This window comes from Platichthys flesus, chromosome 18 (assembly GCF_949316205.1).
Source record: "Platichthys flesus chromosome 18, fPlaFle2.1, whole genome shotgun sequence".
Taxonomy (NCBI): Eukaryota; Metazoa; Chordata; class Actinopteri; order Pleuronectiformes; family Pleuronectidae; genus Platichthys; species Platichthys flesus.
The window spans coordinates 20,462,601-20,488,585 of record NC_084962.1 but is presented as its reverse complement, the minus strand read 5'-3'; the positions used below and the strand labels follow the sequence as shown (position 1 = coordinate 20,488,585).

Genomic DNA, 25,985 nt, shown 5'->3' with positions numbered 1-25,985 from the left:
CAGAACCCAACGGCCATGAGAAGGAGCATGTAGCCGCTGCGTTGCACTGAAAAACAACAAGTACCGTGTTTTAACTGAGCTATTTTAACTGTTTCGTACGACTGCATGTTTTTATAAGCCCTCGGCTCACAGATTCGTCACTGCAAATGGGAGTCCCGGCGTTTTTCCGATGGCTGAGCCGGAAATACGCTTCGATCGTCGTTCACTGTGTGGAGGAGAAGGTACGTGTTAGCATGTTAGCATGTAAGCTAGCAGCACTGCGCGTTTCCCCGCTGAATTAAAGCTTCTGTGTTTCAGGCTTTGACTCGTTCAGCTGTTTCTATTTTATTTCTCTGATTCTTGACGCTGATTCGTCTGCGACTTGTTCGCGTTGAAGTTTATGGTTCGTCACGAATCCGCTTCGGGGGAAACAGCGGAAGTGTTTTGACTTCACCGTGTAAACAAATCACACCAGCACGTGTAAAGACTCACAACCGATTGTTTTGTGTTTAAGTGTATCTTATAAACACCGGAAGCCTTTATATAATTGTACTAGTTTTTGCTGTAGTCAAGTTATTCAGTGTTTACTCTGCATTTCACATGCACAGTTGATTGTTGTGTTATGTGTGTGTGGGGGGTTGTGTGTCTCTTTTCTTGTAACGTGTTATTCTATGATAGAAATTTCCAAACTACTGCCTTGTGTTGAATGTTAACGCAACAGACAACCAGAGCGGGAAAAGGCGTCAGCAGCTGCCACGTGTGTTCAGTGATTTACTACCGAAGCTGTGTATGGTTGCAGAAATTCATATTTCAACAGTTCAATTCACCCCCAGAGCAGGATGATATCTTCAAGCCATCCACTCTTTTAACTGGTCGAATTAGTTTGGGCTGGATCATATGGTCAATCTTTCTATTACATTAATCTTTCAATCTGTTCAAATAAAAAAAAACACTTTATGAACAGAGCGACAAACGCACAATTAACATATAGGTCATGGGTCAAAATGCATCAAGTTCCAGTTGGTTACAGACTTTGAGAACTTATTATTTCAGATAAAAGCCTAGTGTGTCTGAAACGTGAGTCAATTTGTGGATTCTGCTTTTTGCCTCCACAGGGAAAAGAATGTAATGGAGTCCGTATTCCTGTGGACACGACCAAGCCCAACCCCAACGAGGTGGAATTTGACAACTTGTACTTGGACATGAACGGGATCATTCACCCATGTTCACATCCAGAAGACAGGTAAGCCGGATATTCAAATCAGGGCATGTATGGAGAACTAGAGCCCAGCCGTGGTGGATTTTGGGGGGAAGATACAGATATTATAATATAGTGAATAACATTTCTCATATTTTAACAGACCTGCTCCCAAAAATGAAGATGAGATGATGGTCCTCATTTTCGAGTACATCGACCGCCTGTTTAATATCGTGCGGCCCCGGAGAGTTCTTTACATGGCCATCGATGGAGTGGTGAGTAACCTCCAGGACCACAAACCTGCCGTCTGCATTATGACTCCTTTTTCATATGAAACATCTGCCAACAGTCTTCTTCCCCAATAAATAAAGAGAAATCTGATTTAATCTTCGTTAAAAAAGAGGAAACGTGTGAAAGACTTGACAGGAACATTGTCTCTGAATCTCACCAGGCTCCACGTGCCAAAATGAACCAGCAGCGCTCTCGGCGTTTCCGTGCCTCCAAAGAAGGAGTGGAGCTGACGGATGAGAAGAATCGCATGAGGGAGGAGATCATCGAGAAAGGTGTGTGTTTACATCTTGTGCTTCACATTATATTCTGAATATCCAGGCTTTGAAAACACAGCTGCTGTACTTTGTTCTTTTTATAGTTTCATTTAAAAATAATCCACTTACTGTTTTTTCTTCGGTTTCATAGATTATAAAATGTTTTCTATTGATCTTTATTCTCATTGTCACCTAAGATTTTTTTAATTGCTCCTCTTCAGGGGGTTATCTTCCAGCTGAGCAGATTAAGGAACGATTTGACAGCAACTGCATCACTCCAGTAAGTTTACTACATCATTTTTTCCGTCCATTTTGATCTTTTATCTGTACATGTAAGACCAAGTCGCTGAACCTCTCTGTGAAGAACTTGTTATGGAATTCTTTCTTCTTTCTCTAGGGAACAGAGTTCATGGACAACCTGGCGCAGTGTCTCCGATACTACGTCGCAGACAGACTCACCAATGATCCCGGATGGAAGAACGTCACAGTGAGTGAACCTGCTGACCCCTGACCCCATTTCAGAAACATTACCAGTAGTTCCTTGTTTTCTAAAGTAGTTTCTAAATACAACAAGTGATCAGAAGACATAGAAATAAGTTCCATTGTTTAACTTGATATATTCCAGTCTGGAGCTCTTGTTTTTTGACATGTTGGACCCTGGTTAGGAGTGGATGTAGAAATTCATTGTCTGTTTCTGCTGCAGGTCATCTTGTCTGATGCCAGTGTTCCAGGCGAAGGTGAACACAAGATTATGGACTACATCAGGAAACAGAGAGGTACGGCATATTAACACACATGTAGTGTAGAGACACACACACACACACACACACACACACACTGTCGGAAACATCATCAACTAATGATTGTGATTCACTTTTACAGCTCAACCCCACCACGACCCCAACACACACCACTGCCTGTGTGGAGCCGATGGTGAGACTTGAAATCCACCTTCTGAAATATAGAACAAGAGGAGATAAGAGAAATATTACCCCAGTGTTTTCAGACAGAAGTAAACTGGTCTCATCGTTCATTACTGAAACATCTTTTTTCCATGTTGTCACTGATCAGCTGACCTGATCATGTTGGGCCTGGCCACACACGAGCCAAACTTCACCATCATCAGAGAGGAGTTCAAACCCAACAAGCCGCGGCCCTGTGCACTGTGCAACCAGATGGGACACGAAATCAAAGACTGTCAGGGGGCGGCCAGAGAGAAACAGGGAGAGGTAAGGGTTCAGACATGTGTGACTGGTGCAGCTTAACCTATACTACACACACATACACACACACGTATACAGTCAGGACAAAGAGTAAAAATATGAACCATTTCCTCTTTCAGCACGATGAGTTTGCTGACAAGATGCCGGTGTCTGAGACGGAGTTCATATTCATCAGACTGTGTGTGCTGCGGGAGGTGAGTTCACTTGTTTATGTTCCTTTGTGAATCTTCTTATTTCATTAGTTATATGAGCAGCTGTTTGTCATATTGCCTAAACCAGAGCCAACTAGATCATTTCCCTCCTTTCCTGTTTCCAGTACCTCGCCAGAGAGCTGACCATGCCCGGCCTGCCGTTTCCCTACGACTTCGAGAGAACCATCGACGACTGGGTTTTCATGTGCTTCTTTGTTGGCAACGACTTTCTGCCTCATCTGCCGTCCTTAGAAATCAGGTGAGATTCAAAATGAGTCTCTGTGCCAATCAGTTTGAATGTTGGAAAACGTGGAAGCAGTTAATTAATTTAATTCTTTTAACAGCAGAAAGGAAGGTCTCTGTTTTCTACCTCAGCGTTCTGTATGTTCACAGTGGTGGAGTTACGTTTTGCCCTGTGCAGTGAAATAATGCAGAGTTGCTGGAGAAGATTTAAGTTTAATCACAAAAACAATTTGAGAATGTTTCCATGTTTAGAAATCTTTTGGGTCAATATGTTTTGTGTTTATTGATTTCAAACGTGTCAATTTATTGAATTTCAGTACTTTATCATTTATTATAGCTTATTGACTTACAGAACGTTTTTGCTGAGGTTCTACGGATAATAGAGATATCAAGGATTTTCAGATTCTTAAAGAAATGACATCACAGGACTACAAACTACCAACATAATCTGTTGCAGCGCTCTGTGTTTGAAATGCTGGAACTCTTAGTGGAGTGTAATAAATCTACTTCTGCAGCTACAGGTTTATTTCCCTCTGTGTTATCTGAATTATTCCATCTGCAGAAGCTGCAGCTTTCCTTCAGCAGGTTAGCAGGTTAATTGCAGGACGGTTGTGTTGCTTTAGACGGTGCAGGTGTTTTCTCTACTGTCGATAGAAGACGGCTTGATTACTCACTTCCACTGTAATCCCTCCATCACTTCACTCTGACCTGTGACACCGATCAGCCTGAAGTCCGGCGGAGAGGGTCAGGCTCCCGTTGTTCCGTTTCACCTCTCGTCTTTATTTGCACAAAGATGAAATGTTGGGTGATTGCTTGCCAGCGTGGCCGGTGGTGCCGCCACATTTCCAGCTGCTGTTGAAGATAAATAGCTGTTTGCTTTCAGCTCAATTTCCCGTCCTGATTAACCATTTCAATCTACACTGAATGACTTGAAGTGTCCACTGTGTTACAGGGAGGGAGCCATAGATCGGCTGGTTGGCATCTACAAAGACGTTGTGCAAAAAACAGGAGTGAGTACAATCACTATTCTGAACTCTGCAAACATCAGGCCGAACAGAAACTGCATAAAGAGAAACGTAGGCCACTGCTGAACTCATTTATTTCGTAGGGCTACCTGACGGAGAACGGCTACGTGAAGCTGGAGCGAGTCGAGCTGATCATGCAGGCGGTGGGCGTGGCCGAGGACAACATCTTCAAGAAGCGCAAACAGGACGATGTGAGTTCTGCAGCTCGGCCGAGTCACCAGAGTCAAGACAGAGAGGGAAAATGTTTCCTCTGTTTTCTGTGCAGTCTTTGTATCACACAATCATATGATCCCATCTTCTGTCTTGTAGGAAGGCTTCAAGAGAAGAATGAAGGAGAAACGAAAGAGGATGAAGGTGTGTAAAGCAGACGGAGAACAAGGGGGGGGGGGGATTCTCTCCTTTGATCCAAAGTCGATGAAACTTCAGGGATATAAAAAAAATGCTTCAGTATCTAAAGTCTTATCATTACAGAATGAACATAACGTTCCTACATTGACATTAATATGATTGATCATATAAACCTGCAGGGGACTTTATACAGATCCTCATGGCCTGTTGTGTTTCTCTCCATGTTTCTAAAGGCGGAGAAGCGCGGCCCCGCCTACCTGACCACTGGTCAGTTTGCCCCACAGGCCCTGGGGCGAAGAGACCGACCCGATGCCGTCCAGAACGCACGCCACCAGGCCTACGACATGAGAATGCAACCCAACAAGGTAGGACCGGGTCCCAGGATTACAGGTCTACAGGGGTTCCTGCGCTGACAGGGCTTAGTTTACCTGCTCAATGTTCAGTTTATGATCAAATCATTTCTAGTATTACACATTTCTGATCACTCATGTCATCAATCAGACTGGTTTTTGTGGCAGAAGAAGTTCCTCATATGTGTGAATCCCATCAAACCAGTGGATGTTAGGAACATAGCCTGAGTTATGGTGGTTTGGCCTTGTTGTACAGGCGACCTTCAGGGTCCATTGGGGCTAAAGGTAAATCTGACGATAAAAGAAAAACGGTCACAATAGGTGTTTCTGTTTTCCTCCAGGATGCTGCTCAGTCTCTGAAGGCCATGATGAAGAATGGAGGCAACGTAAGTCCTTGGTGAAAAGAAATTTACTGTACAGACACATAAAGTAAAATGTCACTCAGGAGAGCTCATAACCTTAAATGTCTTATGGACTCATTTTTACAACAGTTAAGATCACATAAACTCCTGAGCCACATTATCGCAGCTACACTTTGGGGCTTGTTACGGGTTTCTAGCCCTTTTTTTATTTACTCTCAATCCCGACCTCACATTAAACCACTTTTAAGACTTGAGTTTGACATTTTTAGAACCGATTCCTATTTCCAGTGAGTCAGACCAGGTCTTACCAACAGAATTGCAACTGTATCACCTGCTTCACTTTAATTTTCACATTTGCCTGTGATTCCCTGATGTGATGGTTTTACACCTGAAGGTGGCGGGCTTCTTAAACATGTGCATGTCAGAGCTGTGCTGTGTGAGGACGATTGAGCTCATTTTGTTTTTAAACCGATATATTTATATTGTTGAATTTAACGCTAAAGCTGATCGATGCAGCATTTAGGAAATAAAAATAATTAATTCTTTAACCCTTCAACTGCCCCTCAGACGATTTCATCTCCGTCCTTGAAAATTGTCCCTCAGCTGATTCACGTTTTTAACACTATCACCTTTTCTTATGGATATTTCAGGTTAGACAGTATCTGTGTTGGGGCGGCCTGTTTGAATGTGGAAGCTGCCTTCAGCTCAGTTCATGGTCATGTTTCTATTTAACATTAATCTTAAGCTGTTGAATTCTCTGTCTGGGTATAGTGTTAAATAAATCTGCACACAACAGGAGGCCATGCATTAGCACATGAATAAAAGAAACCAAAGATTAAGTATTCAAGGCAGTGGTTTTTATCATCTACTTTCTGCCCTCGATCAGATTCCTTCATAGAAACTTGTTTTCATTCAAACAGCCGCTGCATCAGACGGGTACAGATCCATAAGGATGTGGACAGTGGCTTAATGTTCTTAATTTGCCTCTGTACACAACAACAATGGATTTGAACAAAGACTTCTGTTTCTTGTCATAATTAATTCTTAAGATTGACCGTTTCATTGGTTTTTTTAATTGTTTACTACTTAGGAGGATTATCACCTTTAATCTTTGTCAATACTTGTAGTTTTACGCCATTTAAATGTTTGTGTTTAGCTTATTTGTCTCCTAAACGTGTTGTCGCCCTGTCCAGTCTTCTGCAGGACCCAGTGACACAGACGGCAAGGGAGTGAAGAGGAAAGCCGAGGACAGCGACAGCGAGCCGGAGCCTGAAGACAACGTCAGGTAAACGAGGGCTTCACAGCGGAGGAGCAAGATGGACTTTTTACCACCTTCAAAGTTTGACAAAATACACAGTAAAAATCAAAGTCAAGGTCTTGACCCATTTACTGATTGGCCCATCAAATTCAAACAACAGGAGCCGTTCACCTCTTTGCTAAACCATTAAAAACATTCTGACCCTAAACATTCAATCAAAGCAGCAAATGTACCGTTTCAAACTGAGCAATGATTGGCCGCTGCACAGCAAGAACATGTTAAACAACTGCACGAGCCGAAAACTCAAATAATCAGCTGTAAATGAGACGGATCCACGATTGTGTTCGTACTGTAAAGCTGCTGTTGTCTTAAATTGTTTTAAAATGTTAATAATTCTCATTTGACTGAAAACACTTAGCAGCCAATACATCTTTTAATCTTCGCTGATGATGTCCTTTAATAACGGAAGCAAAGATATTCAATAATGCCTCAGTGCTGCAGGACAAGCTGTTTAACTCTGTGCCCCCCCCCCTGCTGAACAGCTCCCACCTCCCTCTGCACCTGATTAATATGGAAAGCAGCAACATTCGAGTAAATTCCTCTGACGCACTTGTCAAAGCTGCTAAATCCATCGGGCTAAATTGGTATTCATGGAGGCTTTCCTCTCAGGAGCCAGCGCTCCCCGCGGGCCGCTCCGAGGATCCACAGCACAGATGCTGGACGGCCTTGATTATCTGTGCAGAACCCCCCCCCCCCCCCCCCCCCCCAGTTTACCAAGAAGTCACAGCCATTAAACTATTCCAGGAAGTTAATGTCGTTTTTCTTCAGCCTATAGATGAACAGGGCAGCATTGTGAAAGCCCGTTTTTTGTATGTATAATTTGGATTTATTTACACCATAACCTCCAATGTAAATAGGCAAGTGAATGCCGGTAATGTTAATGCCAGTGTGAACACTGTCAAACTCAAAACCATGTGCAGTTCTTGATCCTTTATGGTGCCGTGATTCAGGCATATTTATTTATATCGCACGTTAAAATCAACCAAGTATGTGGTCATGTTGTAGTTTTCATTCCAGGACAGTGAAGACGTCTTTATCAGTTTATCAATGAATTCTGACCATGTCCTCGCGTCCTGCAGGTTGTGGGAGGACGGCTGGAAGCAGAGATACTACAAGACCAAGTTTGACGTGGACGTGTCAGATGATGATTTCAGGAAGAGGGTGGTGAAGTCGTACGTGGAGGGTCTCTGCTGGGTGCTGCGCTACTACTACCAGGTAGGATGACGCTCTACTTCATTACCATGAAAACTCACAGCAGTGTTTTAATGTGATTACTCACACAGAGCTCACGGTTTGGATTCATCTTCATCTAAATACTCCAACAGCTGCTTGATGTCCAGAAACACTGATCAGCTGCTGCAGGAAGTTACTGAGCCTGATTTAAGAAATGTTTTAATGGATAAATGTAAAAGTAAATCACTTAACTCCAAAGCATAGATTCTATATAAAACTTGGACTCCCGGAAAGTTGAAGTGCCTGGAATGACCAGCAGGGGGCGACTCCACTGGTAGTTTCTCTAGAAAATGACTACTGGTCACTTCATGATGTCAGTAAACATGATGGAGTTTGTCTCAATCTCTAGTTTCAAGTCTTCTTCAATACAGCTGATGATCAATTAGTAAATTATGATAATTTAGAGTCAAACAGACCATAAAGCATTGGGGGTGGATACCTCATTAACATCCAATAGGTTTAATGTGTAGGTGGACGTGTCCTCGAGCTCACAGTCAGCCTCCACCCTCTGCTCCTCCACCGATGGTTACTTCTATTTTTTTTAAACAAGATGGCGCTGAACAAAGTGTTCAGCTCACAAGCTACTGGATGATGTCATAGTTGATATTCCAAAGAGGCGACCAAAACAAAGAAACCCACTTACAAAGCATTACTGGGAAAACACATTTAATGGTTGAGAAGTGTTTATGAGGGAGCAACTGTTTTTTTTTTTTTTTTTTTTTTCAAGAATACTTTATTGTGGAGTAGTTCAACCTCATGTTCCTCCCAGTAGGCTCATATCTGCAGTGACTGTTTGCAGTGTGATTATTCACTAAATCGTTTTGCGGTTGTGAAATACTGATCTTTATCTTGAAATGAAATAATCAGCTGTGGGCCCTCTCCAGAAGAGCCGGGGCGTCTCCGGCTGAGCCGGTGGGATTTGTTGGGGCTGATTGTTCTCTCCGGTTGTGCAAGCTCTGCGTTGACTCCGCCTGCTCGCCAATCCAAAGCCCGTCTCATGGGGCCGTTCTGGATGAATTCATTAGCGGGCCCTCGACGGGCCGGGGGACGTGTCTGCTCTGTGCTGCCACACATTCACGCTTCTGTCCGCCATCGCAGAGTTATGATCAAACACACCTCATCAAATGATCCAGGAACAGAGAGCAGGCTTCATCCAAAACACAGAAGAGCCAGAGGAAGAGATTCACAATTTGTGTCTGAGTCTCTAATTATCAGATCCCGTGTTCTCTCACTAAAAGTATTAATAGGTTCGGGAAAAATCCGTTTTCTGATTATTCATTTTTTTAACAGTAAAACTTTACAATATGAACTTCTATTTTGACCGAATAAAAAAATGAAGATACCATTACTATGACCAGTAACTACATACATATGTATGTATGTTTGTGTATGTATGTATGTGTGTATATATATATATATATATATATATATATATGAATGTATTTGTTTTTTTGCCTCGGTTCGTGGTCTCTGACCCTCGCAGGCCACTGTCACAAATGAGTTTCCCATCAAGACAAAACATGTCGTCATATTACCATAAATGATCTGCGCGATTATTTTAATGTGGGGACCGGAGCCTCTTCCACCTTTTATTATGGTAAAGTCCCATATTATCATCTGAATGAGCATCTTTGATAATAGAGTGTTGAGCTTTGATTGGCTGAGATGTGAAGATTGGTGGATTTATCAGAGGACCGCCTCAGAGGTGGATTGTGGGAAGTGAAGGTCGTTCTTTGGTGTGAGGCGTGTTTGCTCAGGAAGGATAAGTGGTCCAAGCGCTGGATCTGCAGGGTTAGATTTTTTTAATACACACACATATGTATTTATTTCTATCGTCCAATGTAAACAGTTAAAAATCCAAGCTGAGAAAAGTTATTCATTTTAGAGTTTCAGGTGCTGCAGTATATTTTGAAGCTTCAGGTTCAGTCTTCCAGTATCTGGATCGATTTCTGCTCCTGTGAAGCGACAACAGAGAGAAGTCACATTTTGTCGTCGCAGCAGGACTTTCAGATTGGAACACGCTGTGTGATCAGGATTCAGGCTCCTAAAGGTTTTTAAATGTCAGATTGGATTTTAAGATTTGTGCTGCAGTGGAAGTTTAGTGAGAAAAAAGGGCAAAGAAAATCTTTTTCATTCCATTTCCACGTCATCTTTTAATGTTTGTTTTAGTTTCTCCAGCTTCTTAGTCAGGACGTTCCCTCGAGTCTAACACAGGATGATCTGTAGCAAAAAGACTAGAACGCTGAGCCGGCTCCAGGCATCAATGAAACTTTCAACTGAATCCTTAACAAATGTTAATCATCAGTTAACTCAGTTGCAGTTTTTATCTCATTGACTAAAAAACACCAACTTGTCTGATTATGCTGCAAACAGAGTTTACACTAGATACTTTAATTCAAATCCTTTTAATTGCCTAATTAAATTTATGATAACTAATAACTTCTTACTGATTATATTTATCTGTTGATGTAAAGATATCTCTCCTGTCGTGAGTTGTTTTATAAAGACCCCAATGAAGTCTTTTTCTTCTCCTTGCACTCTTGTCGCTGCTTCATCTTAAAAATATTTATTAATCTGCAGATTAGTTTCTGTATTGATTATTTTGTTTGTAAAAGATTATGAAAGAGTCAAAGTCTGTCACTGTTTCCTAAAGGCTATAAAATATGTATCCCCAAACATTCAAAACTGGTTGAAAACTAATGGAGTCAATGATTTGTTTCTGTGCTGTTTACAGGGCTGTGCCTCCTGGAAGTGGTACTTCCCCTTCCATTACGCACCGTTCGCCTCCGACTTCAAAGACATCAAAGAGATGTTCACCGATTTCGAGACAGACACAAAACCGGTAAGAAGAAGCAAAAACTTCTCTCTCTTCTTCGCTTGCTTCATCGCTTCTGGTTGAAGGTTTTGGGTTTTTGTTTTTTAAACATGCTGAATATGTTGCACCCGTCAGATGCCAGTTTATTCACTTGACTTCAGGTCATTTAGTGTCAAGGATCCATGACAGGTGAACACTTTTATTATAGAGAGATCATAACAGAATCTTTATATTTAAAGGGATAAACTGGTAAAGTTAACAAGTGTCACAATTTAATCTGTTGACTTAAGGAAGAACACGAGGCATTTAAGACTTTATTTGTGCAGGATGTGTGTTGTAAGGGGTGTTATTATTTATGAGATTATCTCTATTGACCCTGTATTAAAGGCTTATGAGTGTGTAAATAACTTGTGTGTTGTGTTATCTGCAGTTTAAGCCACTGGAACAGCTGATGGGAGTGTTTCCTGCTGCCAGCGGCAACTTCCTGCCTGACACATGGCGGAACCTCATGAGCAGCCCGGTGAGTACGATGAGCTGCAGAGAGATCTGTCTCCTAAAGCTCTAGAGTCGACTCCTCTTCTTCCAAGTCAACTCTTCATCTCTACTCTTCTTCTTCTTTTGACACAGGAATCTTCCATCATTGACTTCTACCCCGACGACTTCGCCATCGATCTCAACGGCAAGAAATACGCTTGGCAGGGTGAGTCACCGTCTGCTGATGAAACGGATTCCAGCGCTGGGTCAAGATATCTCTGACTTGTGGTTATCCCCAGAAATGAGAGCTGCATGTCGGACGTACGTGTCACTCGAGGTCTGAGGTTCTTATTTATTCTGTGAATGTGCTTCCTCTTGAAGGTGTGGCCTTGTTACCCTTTGTGGATGAACGTCGGTTGAGGTCGGCTCTGGCGGACGTCTACCCAGACCTCTCAACTGAGGAAGGTGAGCAGCACTGAGCCGACATCATTAGAGACTTGATCTGTCTTGTTCTTCAGTCTTTTCCTCTTCTCTTCTTATTTGTCAAGCCACTCCCCTTCTCTCATCCCCGTCTCTTCTCTGTTTCAGTGAAAAGAAACAGCCTGGGGAGCGACGTGTTGTTTCTCAGCAAATCTCACCCGCTGTTCGACTTCATCCATGAACTCTACCGCACTGAAGCTCAGGAGGTAACACAACTCCCACGCCACATTAGATCCAGCACTTTTTCACATTTAACCTATGTACACGCACACACAGCGGCACACACACACACACACACACACACGGTCGGCTGCTTTGTCAGCTTAACACTTTTCTGTAATAATAGGGTTAGCTCTGTAACTCTGCTGCAGATGTGTCCTGTTGTTTTGCAGGTGTTGTCTGAGTTGGATTTTGTTGATTATCTTTGAACCAAAGTGTGGGAGGTTGTTTGTTTTATAACTCGCTTGGTAAAAGCTTTGTAATAATCAAAAAGCAGCAGAACAGCAGCACAGGAAGTAAATCGTCAAACATTTCATCAGATTTGAGTCAAACTGGGCGACACAGACATTCAAACACACACTCTGGTCACCGACAGGCGATTTTCACAATCACTGATCTGAGGAAGTGTAAATGTCGAGCTGGATCCAGACTGAAGCTTTGTGTCCTTTAGGGAACTGAGATCCCTGCAGAGCTGTGTCATGGAATCCAAGGTGAATTAAATCTTGATGACAACCCGATTCTCCCAGATATGTAAGAAACGCCTCTTTCTTCTCTTTTTTATTTGACAAATTCTCCCCATTTTTCAACAGTTTAGTTAACCTGATTTGTTCTTATTAAATCTCCAGCACAGTGACGTCACCCATCCCGACGCTGAGGGACATTTCAGTGAACAGCTCGATCGGGTAAGAACTGTCGACCTTTCATAGACTGTAAATGAAGATAGATGACACAGCTGCCATTATCACCCCCCTGGTGGCTGGCTGCAGTACTGGTCTTAAACGCCACCATCTCCATGTTAGCAGATGGGACATGGAGCAAACTAATACAAATACTCTTTAAATGAATGCTTCTCAAAGATAGTTTATATTATTTTAGGTAGTTTCTCTGATCACACTGTTTTTATGCCAAACACGTGTAACATTAACTTAAATTGATTGAAAAAGAAAATGTCAAACATGATTGGTTGTTGTAATTAATTTTTTAAAAGAAACATAAATCGATGTTATTCACACAATCTGCAGTTGTAAATAAACAACAAACCTTCACATGCCGGTTAAGTGACTGAATAATAAATATACATCTGTAATTTATGTAAACAAACTATTAAGTCAGCGATAAAGTCTCAGTCATGCTTCTTACTATGCAGCTGCAGAGCAGATTTGTTTTACACACATTCAGCATCGAGCTGTGAATCTGCACCAACGGTTCATTTCACCAGTCGCAGCGTCAAGTTGTTCTGAGGCTGAAGAGACGTTCAGGAACATGAAGGAAACAACAGAACTGTCCTTGACGTTAAACATAATAAACTCAAGCTCTCTGTGTGGGAGTGGAGATTTGTCCCTTTTTAAACACGTGATTTTCCTCTTGTTTCCAGAGTGAAGTTCAAGGATCCGAAGTTCGCAGAAGGCTTCGTGTTCAAGGCGGTTCTCCTGCCTGAAGCCAAGTGAGAGTTTCTTCTGTTTGTATCAGAAAAACGTCCTGAAAAGTTTAAGACTACTTAGTTTCAGTGTTTTTTGTTATTTCCTGCCGTCTTCCGTTCATTCCAACAGACATATCCACCTCTTCTCTCTGTCCTTTAGGCCGATAAACGTTGAATATGTTTTCACAGAACAATCTTTCCCTGTGCAGCTTTAACTCTGCTTGTTTGTTGAACCTCAGGATGCCCAATAAGGTCCTGAAACCAGGCGACTGGGAGAGAGGGAACAGGGAACCATGGCGCCCGCAGCTCGGCTTCAACCAGAACAGGCAGAAAGCGAACCTGGACCAGTCGTCCTTCAGGGCTCTGGGGTGAGTTGATTAGAACACACGAGGGTCAGATCTATGCACACACAGGGTCTGAAAGGCTGTCGTTAATCCCAGATGGTCACGAGAGTAAATTGTGTCAGTGGTGCAGCTTCATGAGCCTCTGCATCGTCTTCAACAGAGAAACAACACAAACGATCTATACATTCTGAAATGAACTCCTTTGTCACATCACCACCCTCAAGTTATGTTTTATTTTGAAAGTCCCAGAATTTTGTCAGATCCGTTGCTCTTAACATAGGTGATTTATCTTCTTGGATTTTTCTCCATTTGGATTAATAGAGCAACAGAAATGTCTCAAACTCAGTGAACACATCGAGTCATGACTTCAGAGAACAGACAATCACATTGACTTGCATTGGAGGCACAGACGAGCAGTAAACTACTGACAGAGCCGTTAAAACATGTATGAAAAGTCCCAAACGAACCTGTGAGCCGACTCAGTGGAGCGGTGCATCGCCCCCCCGCCTAATCTGCTGCCTGGAAAAAACCAGAGATTCTGGTGAGAAGAATTCAAAAATGTGTTTAAATGGTTGAACCCCCCCCCCCACACACACACACATACACAAACGTTCCCCATTAACCAGCCGTCCTTGATCGGAGCTCTCTCCTCCACACATTGATATTATCATTAAGGAAATGTGAATAATTGAACATCTGGCTCCGTCCGCCTGTAGCGTGTGGGGGAATTAATTATGCACAGATTTGAAAGAACGCAAGAAATTCCAATTTCTGTTTTTCTTGGATCAGTGAATCAGGCAGTTATGTGCCTTGATGGGGCCGAACCAGCAGCTGCTGGGAGGACGGTGAGCAGGAAGTTCTGGAGCAGCTTGGTTTGTTTGTTTTTGATTTTGAATCAAATAGCATGTGTTGTACAGAGCGTCAGGGCAGCCGCCTGATTACTGCCACAGAAAAAAGTTTATATTCTATCATTTACCCTCTGATGATGTTCGAGCTGCAGGACTGACCTAAGCGGTTGTTTTGGTTTTAATCGATTAAGGGAGTTAGTGATGATGGGAATGTTGCTGCAGTTTTGTGTTTTTCTAGTAAGAACTGATGTCTCCAGATTCTTAGAAAGTCTGAAATGACGTAAAAATGGTCGAAAAATTGTATCGGATATTTTCTTTAGTTAGTGTTTGTGAAGCAGCAGCAGGTTGTTGGGTCAGGACTCGTTCAGACAGGAACATGTGGGAACATCAAGGTGAGGGGCAGGGCCTATATAGCAGCAGGGCGGAGCCTGTAGAGCAGCAGGAGGCGGGACATGACGTATAGACTCTGCTGTGGAAGGATCAGTGTTGTTGTTTACAGCTCCTCCACGTCTGTTCTCTGTTACTCTGGTGAGTGGGTTCCATCTCCTGTGAGAAGAACTGACAGAGTGACAGCTTCAACTGTCTCAATCTGCTCCCGTTGAAGAGTGAAGCTGAACTGAGATCAGCTAAAAAGACCAACAGAGTTAATCACCACGTGTGTCTGCAGGGGGTGCTGTTGCTCAGTAACACTTACATGATGTTGCTTTAATATTTTATTTGTGACGTTAATTGTTCGTTCCTAAATTAGCATGAAGCTAATTAACACTTTTATTTATATATATAAGTCTTAAGCACTGAGACGCTCCTCATCAGGACTAGGAGGATGTAATTTGATTGAAACAACTTTAATCACCTTTTGATTGACATAGTAAATATTGTTTTGTTCTTGGAGGAATAACAACAGACACTTAATTAATATGAAACAAACTCTTAAGAAAAAGGTGATAACGCATTTCACTGCACAAACTGGAAACTGATGGAGACTGTTATTAAATCCGGTGTTTTCTGTTTTACACATTTGGACTTCAAACTTGAAACTGGCCTTTAGTTTCAATGGTCTTAATTTGAACATAATAATTAGCTGTGAGGAACTTTGATGGAGGGGGAGGAGCTGGAGTCTTGATCCAGAGTTGTGTGGAGTGTTCTGAAGTCTCTCTGTTCCACAGTCTCTGCCCTGACGATGTGTCGGAGGGAGACGAGCATGCTTGTGCACAGATGATCCCGTGTTGAAAGGTTGTGTTGTTGTGAATTAGATTTCACAGCTCAGCTTCTTGTCTTCCTGCAGTCACAGCATGAACAGAAACCAGCGCGGTGGAGGTGGAGGACAGTACAGCAGCGCAGCGCCACCCAACAGCTACCAAGGAAACTACCGTGCTCCACAGAGCGGCGGCCATCAGCCTTTCCAACGTAAGAACTCACACACACACACACGGCTAAAATAGAGACTTTTAGAAACACTGCCCGGCCCAGACGATGTGTTTTATTCTAGATGATTCAAATGTTCTCTTCCTGATTGGTTCTCATCGGTCACATGACTCGACTATCAGCAATGGAGACGGAGCGCTGCTAACACTCGGTAACAGTTCCACCTCCAATGTGACGTGTTGTCGCCCTCACGCTCCCACAACCTCAGATGAAGCAAAGCACCGTCACTACTCCTCTGCAGAGTCCTATTTGGTGTTTTTATCTTCCTCCGCTCTCCGAGCCCTGTAACAAAAGGCTTTTAAGGATATCAGCACTCGCGGTGACAGAAACTGTTGACACCATCACCTCAGTTCGTTTCCTCTCACTTCACCAACAAATCATGAGATGAAAGTTTGGTAAGTGGTCGTACTCAAACTGTCGCAGAGGAAGTGTGATTCAACACGTGACCTCGTACTGAACAAAGCTTCTCGTAACATCAGTCGACTTAAATTCAGCCCAAAGGCTGTATTCGTGACCGGAAAGACATTTTCAATAAGGACCTGAAGCACGAGACGAGGTTTACCGTAGCAGGGTATTTTTACTTCCATTTCCAAATACAACAGAAACACCAATATAAGGAAATTGCATTCAGTTGCACCGTATATGTCGGAATCTGGTCATCAGCTTGGATTTGTCTTTATACCTCGATGACCCTGAAGGAAGCACAGGGACACGGTAAAAAGACTGAATGAAATAACAAGCAGGATTTGTTCTGTGTTAAAGAGCTAATCTAGTGTAATTTAGAATAAATCGAGAGTAGATTAATATAGAAACATAAACAATTTGATATTTGAAGACACGCTTCGACCAGAGACTGAATATACATGGACAGACTCCGGGTCCAGAAAGTGAAGCTAATGCAGAACTGCCTTTAAAACCAGCAGGGGGCGACTCCTCTGGTAGTTTCTATAGAAAGAGACTTCTCACTTTGTTACATGTCATTTACTTTTACTTTGTAACTACAGTAAACAGTAAGGCGTTTCTGTATCAGTCTCTAGTTTCAAGTCTTCTTCAAACAGCTGATGTTCATTTAGTGAATTATGATTATTTACAGTAAAACAAATCACCGGATGTATTGGGGGTTGATACCACTGTGTGATTGACAGCTGGTACCATCCAATGAGTGCAGGTGGCAGGAGTAGGTGGGCGTGACCTCTTCAAAATATGGTTACTTCTTGTTTCATAAAACTAAGATGGCGCTGGAGAAAGTGTCAAACTAGCAGCAGCTCACAAACCACTGGGTCACGGTGGGTTAATGAACAATTATCATCACCTGCTGCTAATTTACACACATTAATTGTAATTAATTAAAAAGAACCCGTGGACATGTGGTTAAAAAGTTCCTGAGTGTTCCTGGTTGCAGCGGCTCGTCACACACGGCGGGAGAATCTCTCTCCCAGCTCCTCGTCACGCTCCGGCCTCCTGCTCCTCCGCCAGCTCTCCTCCAGTTTGACTTTCATGTGCCGATTTGCAAGCGGATGAATAATCTCTCCTGCCCGCTGATGGCGTGCGGGGGAGTCGTGGCCACTGTGCTGGCACTTGATGCAAATGGGGTTTTCTGGCTCCTCCAGATCGCAGCAGCTCCTCCCCTGGCCTCATGTTAAACTTTCCAATTAGCCGTTCAGGACGTTGTCTTTTTAATCTTCCTCGCTCTACATTATTCCCACCGTTCATGAGGAAATAGTTATTTTAATAGAGGAGAATCAGTGCTTGGCTCAGATGTGATTCTCAGCCTGTTTCTGTTTGGATGAGTTTATGTTCTCAGCTCAAGTACCTGGAACTGAAACGTGTCAGGGTAGCGTTTATAGTTTTATTTGATTTCTGCTGATTTAAGTTGTTCTGAACCTTTGACTTATTCCATCAGTGACGACTGTCTAGAGCTAAATTTTGGTCTAAATTAAAATTATCCAACATTTTAACAGAACAAATGACTCCTGGAATTTTCTGCTTCATCAGGACCTAAACAGATTTATCGTTGACCGACTTTAATATTGTGGACTGAGGTGATGTGATGATCAGGAGACGTCGGGCTTCTCCTGCAGCAGGAGGCCTCAGACTTTGCTTTTGTCCACATTTCACTTTCTCAGGGCCGCTCCTCTGCTCGCTCAGTAATCACTGCTGCACTGGGCCTTTTGTGATTTCTGCAGCGGGGGGGTGTTGGTAGCTGATTAGCATTGTGGGAGCCCGGGGCCAGTAATGAGACTGTCGAGTGGCTCCGCTGGACACAGTGGCCCCTCTGATGAAAGCGCCCGGGACGATCCCATTTGATTGGGTGTGTGATGCGCTCTGAAGAGGGTTGAAACCAAAGTTAACTTTGTCCTTTGACGGCGCAGCTACCTCCTGCGGTGATGTGTCAACACGCTGCCTCAGAAACATGCTGCGGGGCTTTGTCCCCGAGGCCGGACCAGCTGGGCTTTAATAACCAGCCCGGGACTCTCTGCTGGCGGCCATTATTGTCTTTACACACAGTGACACCAGATTTTAACCAGGGCAGCAAAGTAACGGTTCTGTGCCTCGACCACAGCGGTCGATAAGCCTCAGAGTCTTCAGCCACTTGAGAGTAACGACTGCAGATAGAAGCTGCTCAGGCTCAGGCCGACCGACGGGTCACACACGTCCTCAGTGATCACTGAAGGTTTAACTCTCTGTTAAACATGTACAACTGTATAACATATTTACAGTTTTGAACATTTTTGATTTATGTTCTGATCAAGAGACGGTTGAACTTTCTTCTCACAGCAGATTAATCTGCAAATGATTTAGTTTCTCTTTGCTTGTTCGGTGTGAAACTCGCAAACTGATTTAATCTCAGCAATGAAAATCCTTCAAATTACATTTTAAAGAAGGTTATAAAACAAGCATTACTCAACACTCATCATGAACTAGTGTCAGACGGATTCATTCATTCAGTTGATCATTTATTTTAGTAAACGAGTAAACGATGCAGAAAATATTCATTTGTGGTATTTTTCGAGTAAAACCCTTTTTAACTTAACTTTAATCTTAAACTTTTAATCAAAGTTTATTTACTTAATTCAGGTTCTATATTACACTACATTCCGACATATTATGAATCTTTAACTCTAATTTATCAGTCAAGGAAATGTTAACTCCTAATATCTGTTCCCATTAAATCCACATGGGGGGATGAATCAACACTATGTTGTGATTTTAAAATGAACAAACTAGTTAAGAAGTGAGTTTAACTTCTGCACTTTTTTACCAAACAATCTGTCTCCAACGTTTCATTCCTCGTCACAGTCGTAGATCTTTGTCTTTCATCAAACAGATTTCAGATATTCTTTCTATAAATGCAGAGTTCTCGTGGAATTGTCCTGATGGTTGTGTTCGTGGAATTAAACATCTCGGCCTTTTTATAAAGTTTGGCTGAAATGGAACCGACTAAACAACAGGGGGGTGTAATTCATTTCAAAGATCTGAATCTTCTCTGAAATTGATTATTGATTTGTGAGGATCGTTGGAAGCTGATGAAGTTCTGTTGGTCGTCTCGGTCCGGCCTCTGTGGACGGACCTGAGCCGACTGGACTGAGTCAAACAGGCGCTGGACTAATTGAAAAGAGATGGAGAGAGACGTTTAGTTGTTTAGCGCGGTTGTAATCCAGCATTAATACAGTGGACACAGCGTCTTTTAAGGATTTAAAGCGTAATCCTTTGTTGGCTTTTGTCCGGCGCAGACTGGAGGTCTATACACTTTCAGATCATTGTTAATTAAGGAGATTGACAGGTGTCCACTTGTAATTCTCTCTTTTGAGTCATCGCTGCCGACGAGCGAGAGAAGACCAGGACGTTGTGATGTGATAATTGGAGCCCGACTGGGTGGTCCACTTAAAGTTTGTTGGCGGAGGAGATAATCAAACATGAAAACTGAATGACAAAAACAAAATGATAATGTGGCGACAGCAGTCCAGCTGCTGGCGGCTAATTGTGTGATTCTAGTCGCTTCAGCAGAAAGCTCCTGGAATACTTCCCTCTTGACTTCCTGTTACTTTCTCAGGTCATAAACAGATCATTTTGAGTTTGAACTTTTGTTTCAGTGATTGTTTGGAGTTTGAAAATGATTCTGAAAAGCAGTCGTCAACAGGAATCTCTTAAATATGTTCAATATATATATAATAATGTGATCTAGGGTCTTTTTATCAATTGCTCCAACATGATCTTATAATTAAATTACTCAATAACAGTATTTGATTTCACATTAATATCGTTTTTTTTTTTAATTTTACATGATTGTCAGTTTCCATATGAAAATAGAAAAAGTTTCAGTGTCACATTATTGTCCCATGATGCTGTAGACACTCATGCAAATGGTCATTTGAAGTAAGAATTTACAAATTACAAACATAAGCACAGACGATATGTTTTCAGTTATAATCCAATAATGAATTTGGAGGATGGATCAGGTCTGATCTTGTTAACGTTAGCGTGTTAGCAGTGTCTCTTCTGAACCGGCCTGTTTGACCTGAACAATGAAAGTCACCTGCAGTATTAGACGCTAAGTAAGAGCTGCTGCTGGAAACTGGACAATCGGTTGTTGCTGTTGTTGTTGTGAACACACTTTAGCTTTTATTGATATCACTCACATTAATGTGTCCCAGTCCCCCCCGGGCTGCTGCTACGGAGGCTTGGTCCAGTTTATTTGATTCCACCAAGTTTATTAGTATTGAACGTATCATGAGTCCAGATCCCAGCCTGAACGGGTCTGGACCCTCGATACACACGACAGGTGAGATCAGAGGAAGTTCTCCAGAAACATGAACAGAGATACTTTGATCTCCAGTTATTAATATTTACTCCTCAACGATCCAGAGTCGGTGTCGGTGAACTCGTTCAGTCCAAAACCAAAAGATGAACAGAACCAGTAAATAGTTTATTTCAGAAACCTGCAACAATTTTAGCAAATGCCAAAATACAAATTAGCTAATGAATCCAGTGTTTAACAGTTTGTTTGACCCCCCCACCCCCCAGGTGATAAGCATCATTATTCCAGAGGTTAACATGTAAGATCGTCAGCTGCTGTGAGTTGTTCATGGTTTTAAATCACATTTTCACTCGGACGTCTCCTCAGGTCTGTTGATATGAACCTCCAGGCCCCCCCCCCCCCCACTCAGCCGTCCGGCCCCTATAAACAAACAAGTCCGCAGCTCGCAGCTGGTCATCGCCTTGGCAACAGTGGATCTGGAAGAAGCTCTCTCTCTCTCTCCCTCTCCCTCTCTCTCTCCCTCTCCCTCTCTTTTTTAAGTGTGTCTTTGTGAAGGGCTCGCGGCGATGGAACCGCGGCACTTGAGGCGTCCACAATGCTGCCGGCTGAATGCTTATTTCATTTTCTGAACAAAAATGCAAATGTGGCGCTGCCGCTCTCTGCCCCCCCCCCCCCTCCCCCGATCCACCTCCGCAGGCCGCTGTGATTTGACGTTTGAAAGAACTTTAATTTTCTCATGACAACGGATTTGTTCTGTATCCATTACAAAAATGAGAGTATTTTTTTTCTTTCTTCTTTTAATCTGGGAGGTGACGTGGGGGGGGGGGTGAATCGAATCAGTCTCCAGGTTTAATGTCAAATCTGCTGTTTCAGCTTCTAAACATCACATCTGAGGATTTCTTAAGGTTTCATGGTAGAAAAGTCCAATCAGAATCAAACACTTTCTTTATTATCATTTTTTTTAAGGATTTCAAGCGACTCGCATGTAAAAGTTTGAAGTAAAACAAAAGAAACATCTAAAAACCTTCTTCTCCTTCCAGCTGCATGTAAACAGACTGTGTTCTGTCCTCAGAGCCCCGAGCTGCTTCTGAAGAACAACCAGAGGAAGGAACTTTAAACTCCTCACAGCCACTTCTAACATGTCGTCTTTTGTTCTGTGCAGATTCCAGGCAGAACAGTTTGCTGGGAGCGCCTCCCTCCTCGTACCAGTCCCAGTCCCAGTATCCAAGGTGAGTCCACAGGTTTCCTTCTGGTCCTACTGAGAAGATAAGTTCATGGTTAACGTGTCAACCTTTACCCCTGAGCTTCATCTCTTCCTGTGAGATGTTACAACACAGATTTAAAAAAGAGGAGAATTTTATCGGTTTGTTTTATTTTGCTCTTTTTTTTAAAGTAGAAATGTTTTTGGAATCAAGCTCCGCCTCCTTCTTCTCAGCGTCCCTCTGGATGTTTCTGTCTAGAGCGGCCGGTCGAGCTCCTGTGAATGAAACATGTGGAGAAGCTGCTCTGTGGTTATTTTAGCTCCTCTCCAGTTGAATCCCTCCACAGATTTCCTTTTCACTCGAGCACTCTGCCGTCCTCTGTCCAGAGGCTTTATCACCGCTGCTGAATTAAGATTTTTTTTCCCTGTCGCTTTAAAACAAATTTCTCTGGAGGAGGTTTGTGCAGCTTAATGAGGCGGCACTGATGCAGTCGGAGGCCGCGGTCTCACCGCCCGGCGGCCGCTCGGTCCGCACAGACCAGCTATTGATTCTGGCTCCAGGCCTCAAGTCCCAATCAGGTTCTGAGGTTCAACTGCTCAGGCCCATTGTGGCTCGGTGTCAGCAGGTCACTGGTTATTAGCAGCGACTGAACACAGTTTCTTTAGCAGCTCAGGAGCGGAGCAGATGAGATGCAGGAGGAACTGGGAGAGTGGGGATTATGGATTCCAGCGCTCGGTTAAGTCCGGCTCTGGTCCGAGTGTGACATGGTTCAGTAATGAGGGATGGCGCGGCCGCTCTCACGTCTTTGTTCCTGAGAAGAGACTTTTAATATCACGTTGGGTTGACACATTGTGCGCTGGCGGTTCTGAGGGCCTCGGTGCGGCGGCTCAACGCCGGCTCCCACGGACGCACGGCGTCGCCTCCTGTGAGGGACGAGTGTGATCCCGGCCATGTGTGAATATGCTTCATCTCATACTCGGCTCTTTGATGTGCGTGGACGCTCGTCGTCTCTGAGGACAGACGCTTTGTCTCTTTGAGAACTCGATCCCTCGGCAAACGCAAGTCGATGGGGACTTTAGTGAGGTCACGATGAAGAGCCACTTCAGGAAGTTCAGCATTTTTATCTCCGCTGATTGTTCTGGATGAATCTGAACTCAGAAACTAAATAAAACTTTCTATTTTTGATCAATGAATAAATGTTCAAAACAAAAACCAATTAAGGTTCATACAGAGTAATAAATAATGAAGTGATAAAGGTTTATTTATTTGATCAAACACTTTCTAATTTAAATAAATCACAGTTTTATTATTTTTCAGAGTTTATTTTATTTTAGGATTTATTTTAATGATTATTTTCAATTGCTGAATAATTGTTTCATGAAATAGATTTAAATTGTCTCAATTTCCAAGTACAAGACTAATTTAAATTTAAGTTTGTTTAATATAAAGAGACATAAATATATAATCTTTGCTGTGATATAAAACCAATAATTAGTCAAAACAAAAATATTCAGCAGCTTCTCTTTTTTGTCAAGCTTCTATAAAGTATCAATATTATTTTTTAGTTCTATATCAATATGTTTGGATTTGAGGCTTTTTTTCATGAGGCATTTTAAAACTTACTTTTCTAATAATCATTGATCAATCTAATCAAAAATGTAACTTTAATTGATGATAATTATAATCTTAGTAATAATAATAGACAACTTTTTTTTTCTGCCATCTTGTCATTTTTTTTGTTTCGTGAGAAATATTTGTTTGAATAATACTTGAATATTTTCTTGGCATCAGATTTTGGATTAAATCCGACTTTAAATTTAATAAACTGAATAGTTTGGTTTTTTTTTGACACTTTTGTCTGAGCAGCTTCAAAAAGGACTGAACCGTTGTCTGTGGACGTTCTGTGTGTTTTAATAACTCACTCATTCTTGTAATTCAAACAGTTTTAGAGTTTGTAACCTTTATTTGCTGTTTCTTAACGATAACGTGAATCTTTAAAAAAGGTTCGGTTCCAGTTTGAAGATCAGCTTCTTCTCTCCAGGTCTTTAAATCCACCTCAGACCAGCACAGGGCCTGGAGCCCAGAGAACAGAACTTTAGTTGAAGCTTGTTTCAGGAACTGTTGTGTTCTCGTCTCCAGGAACCACCACCAGCAGCAGCAGCAGTCGTACGGTGGAGGCGGGGGGGGGCATGGCTGGGATCGGACCATGCAATCGCAGCAGTCGGCGTATCAGCAGAACATGAACCGCGGGCGGGGGGGCGGTGGTACCGGCGGCAGCCAGGGCAGCTACCAGCAGCGCTACGACAACCGCAGAGACGACTGGAACGACCGCAGGGACACCTGGGGGGGGCAGCAGCAGCAGCAGGTACACAACTTCATCTTCTGACTAACAACTGTGGAATTAAATAAATAAAACACATCTACGTGGGCGGAGCTTGAGTTTCTGATTGGGCAGGTTGTAATTTCAAAACAAGAGTTTAGTAAATCAACCTCAGAACTTCCGTTCTTCATAAATCTTAAACTGAACTAAATGTTTAAGGCCTTTAAAATGTGTCGAGCTATCATCATGAAACATAAGCACCTGATTGGCTGTGGATTCCTTGTGTCACGGAAAATGTGAATTTTTATCTGTTTTGGGAATTGAATTCATTAAGATTGTAAAAATATAACAAGGACTTCTAGATTTATTTTAAAAAATGCCTAGAAGTTTGTTGATAAACGATCTTTAACCAGAAAAAATTAAATGACTAAATTCTGCAAAGCTAAAACCAACAAATATTTGACCTCATAAAAATCTCAAACAATTAATCTACTGTCACAAAATGCTGCTGATTTATGGTTTTGCTGTTTGTAAATGTGAAGATGCAGCATTTAGGTTTTGATCAAACACAGAAACTTAACCACACTTAATCAAACTGTGGTGATTAAAACTTATATTTTAATCACCACATATGTTCACATCCTTTCTTACTTTGATTTTGAAATCGAGATTATTTAGCATTTTGTCAACTTTCAATTATTATTTTGTGTTTGTGTCAGATTCTGAAGATAAAATAAACCGTTCAACACATTTATCTGAATTTAATTTAAAAAATCTGAAACTCGTCTGTTTCTCTTCAGTTTGGACTGAGAATAAAATTCAGATGTTTTATTCTCAAACTTCAAAATCATTATGTTGTTATTGTTTTTTATTTTTAACAATCTGAGGGGGTGGTGCCGATGCATTAAAGAGTCGGTTCACACAGAACTCGTCTCCTTTGTGTATTTCTGTCCGTGGGTTTATTTTCTACTTCGTGTTCTTGTCACGTTTATAATCAGTACTTTTTCTTTTTTGTTTATATTTTGTTTAATCAGTCGTTTTAAGACTTGAAGGTTATAGGCATGAACAGTTTGTAAATGAATAAAGCGACTAAGGTTGTTGGTTTGAGAGCAGAATTCATTATTGTTCATTTTAATTCATGTATTTTTAGACCATAGATTTAAATACTTGGGTTTTGAAATACATCCTTCCTGCAACAACCGAAAATTAAATAAAATGAAGTTTCTCCTTCTAATGAATTTACCAAAGGTTTTAATTATCTTAATGTGGAGCATTTTTTTATTTAATGTCTGAATCTGTGGTTTTGTGTTTCAGGGCCAAGGCTCCGGCAGAGGTTACCCTCCTCCTCCTCCCGCCAGGAGACAGAACTGGAATTAGACAGGAAACTAGCGATGGACTGTTGGGACGGGGACGGGGACATTTTTAGGAGACACTTCTTTTTCATTTTATTGTCTTGTACAATTGTTTTTTTTTTTTCTTTTTATCCTACTTTAAAAAACAACTTCTTGTGTAACTTGTGATTTTTAAGAGAAACCGCCTGTAACACTGAATACAAGTGAGTTGAGGACAAAGTGTCCTGCTGTGTTTACTTTTGAGAGAAATCTCCAAAACAGTCCATGTGTTTTACCTTAGAGATAAAATGATGAAATAAAAGAATAACATGA

The 25,985-nt window shown here is 42.1% G+C and overlaps 1 protein-coding gene across 2 annotated transcripts; it reads left to right on the top strand.

The window, feature by feature from the left end:
* On the top strand, window positions 1-25,985 carry xrn2 (5'-3' exoribonuclease 2). Of its 2 annotated transcripts, XM_062411232.1 has the most exons (31): window positions 1-221; window positions 1,095-1,222; window positions 1,341-1,452; window positions 1,629-1,740; window positions 1,944-2,002; window positions 2,120-2,209; window positions 2,426-2,498; window positions 2,605-2,655; window positions 2,794-2,951; window positions 3,065-3,139; window positions 3,262-3,395; window positions 4,332-4,389; window positions 4,488-4,595; window positions 4,714-4,758; window positions 4,986-5,117; window positions 5,444-5,488; window positions 6,658-6,749; window positions 7,862-7,997; window positions 10,750-10,857; window positions 11,261-11,350; window positions 11,458-11,530; window positions 11,686-11,769; window positions 11,893-11,990; window positions 12,455-12,534; window positions 12,630-12,686; window positions 13,379-13,447; window positions 13,663-13,791; window positions 15,901-16,022; window positions 21,962-22,028; window positions 24,141-24,366; window positions 25,636-25,985. In XM_062411232.1, the coding sequence occupies exons 1-31, from the start codon at window positions 147-149 to the stop codon at window positions 25,696-25,698; spliced, it is 2,949 nt and encodes a 982-aa protein (XP_062267216.1). In that variant the 5' UTR covers window positions 1-146; the 3' UTR covers window positions 25,699-25,985. The 2 variants fall into 2 exon arrangements, with proteins under 2 accessions (XP_062267216.1, XP_062267217.1); XM_062411233.1 differs by lacking the exon at window positions 5,444-5,488.

Excerpts from the sequence above, each read along its gene's own strand:
- xrn2 (XM_062411232.1), top strand. The coding sequence starts at position 147 with ATGGGAGTCCCGGCGTTTTTCCGATGGCTGAGCCGGAAATACGCTTCG. Across the intron at positions 1,453-1,628 it reads ACATGGCCATCGATGGAGTG|GCTCCACGTGCCAAAATGAA; the intron begins GTGAGTAACCTC and ends GAATCTCACCAG. Across the intron at positions 16,023-21,961 it reads CGGCCATCAGCCTTTCCAAC|ATTCCAGGCAGAACAGTTTG; the intron begins GTAAGAACTCAC and ends TGTTCTGTGCAG.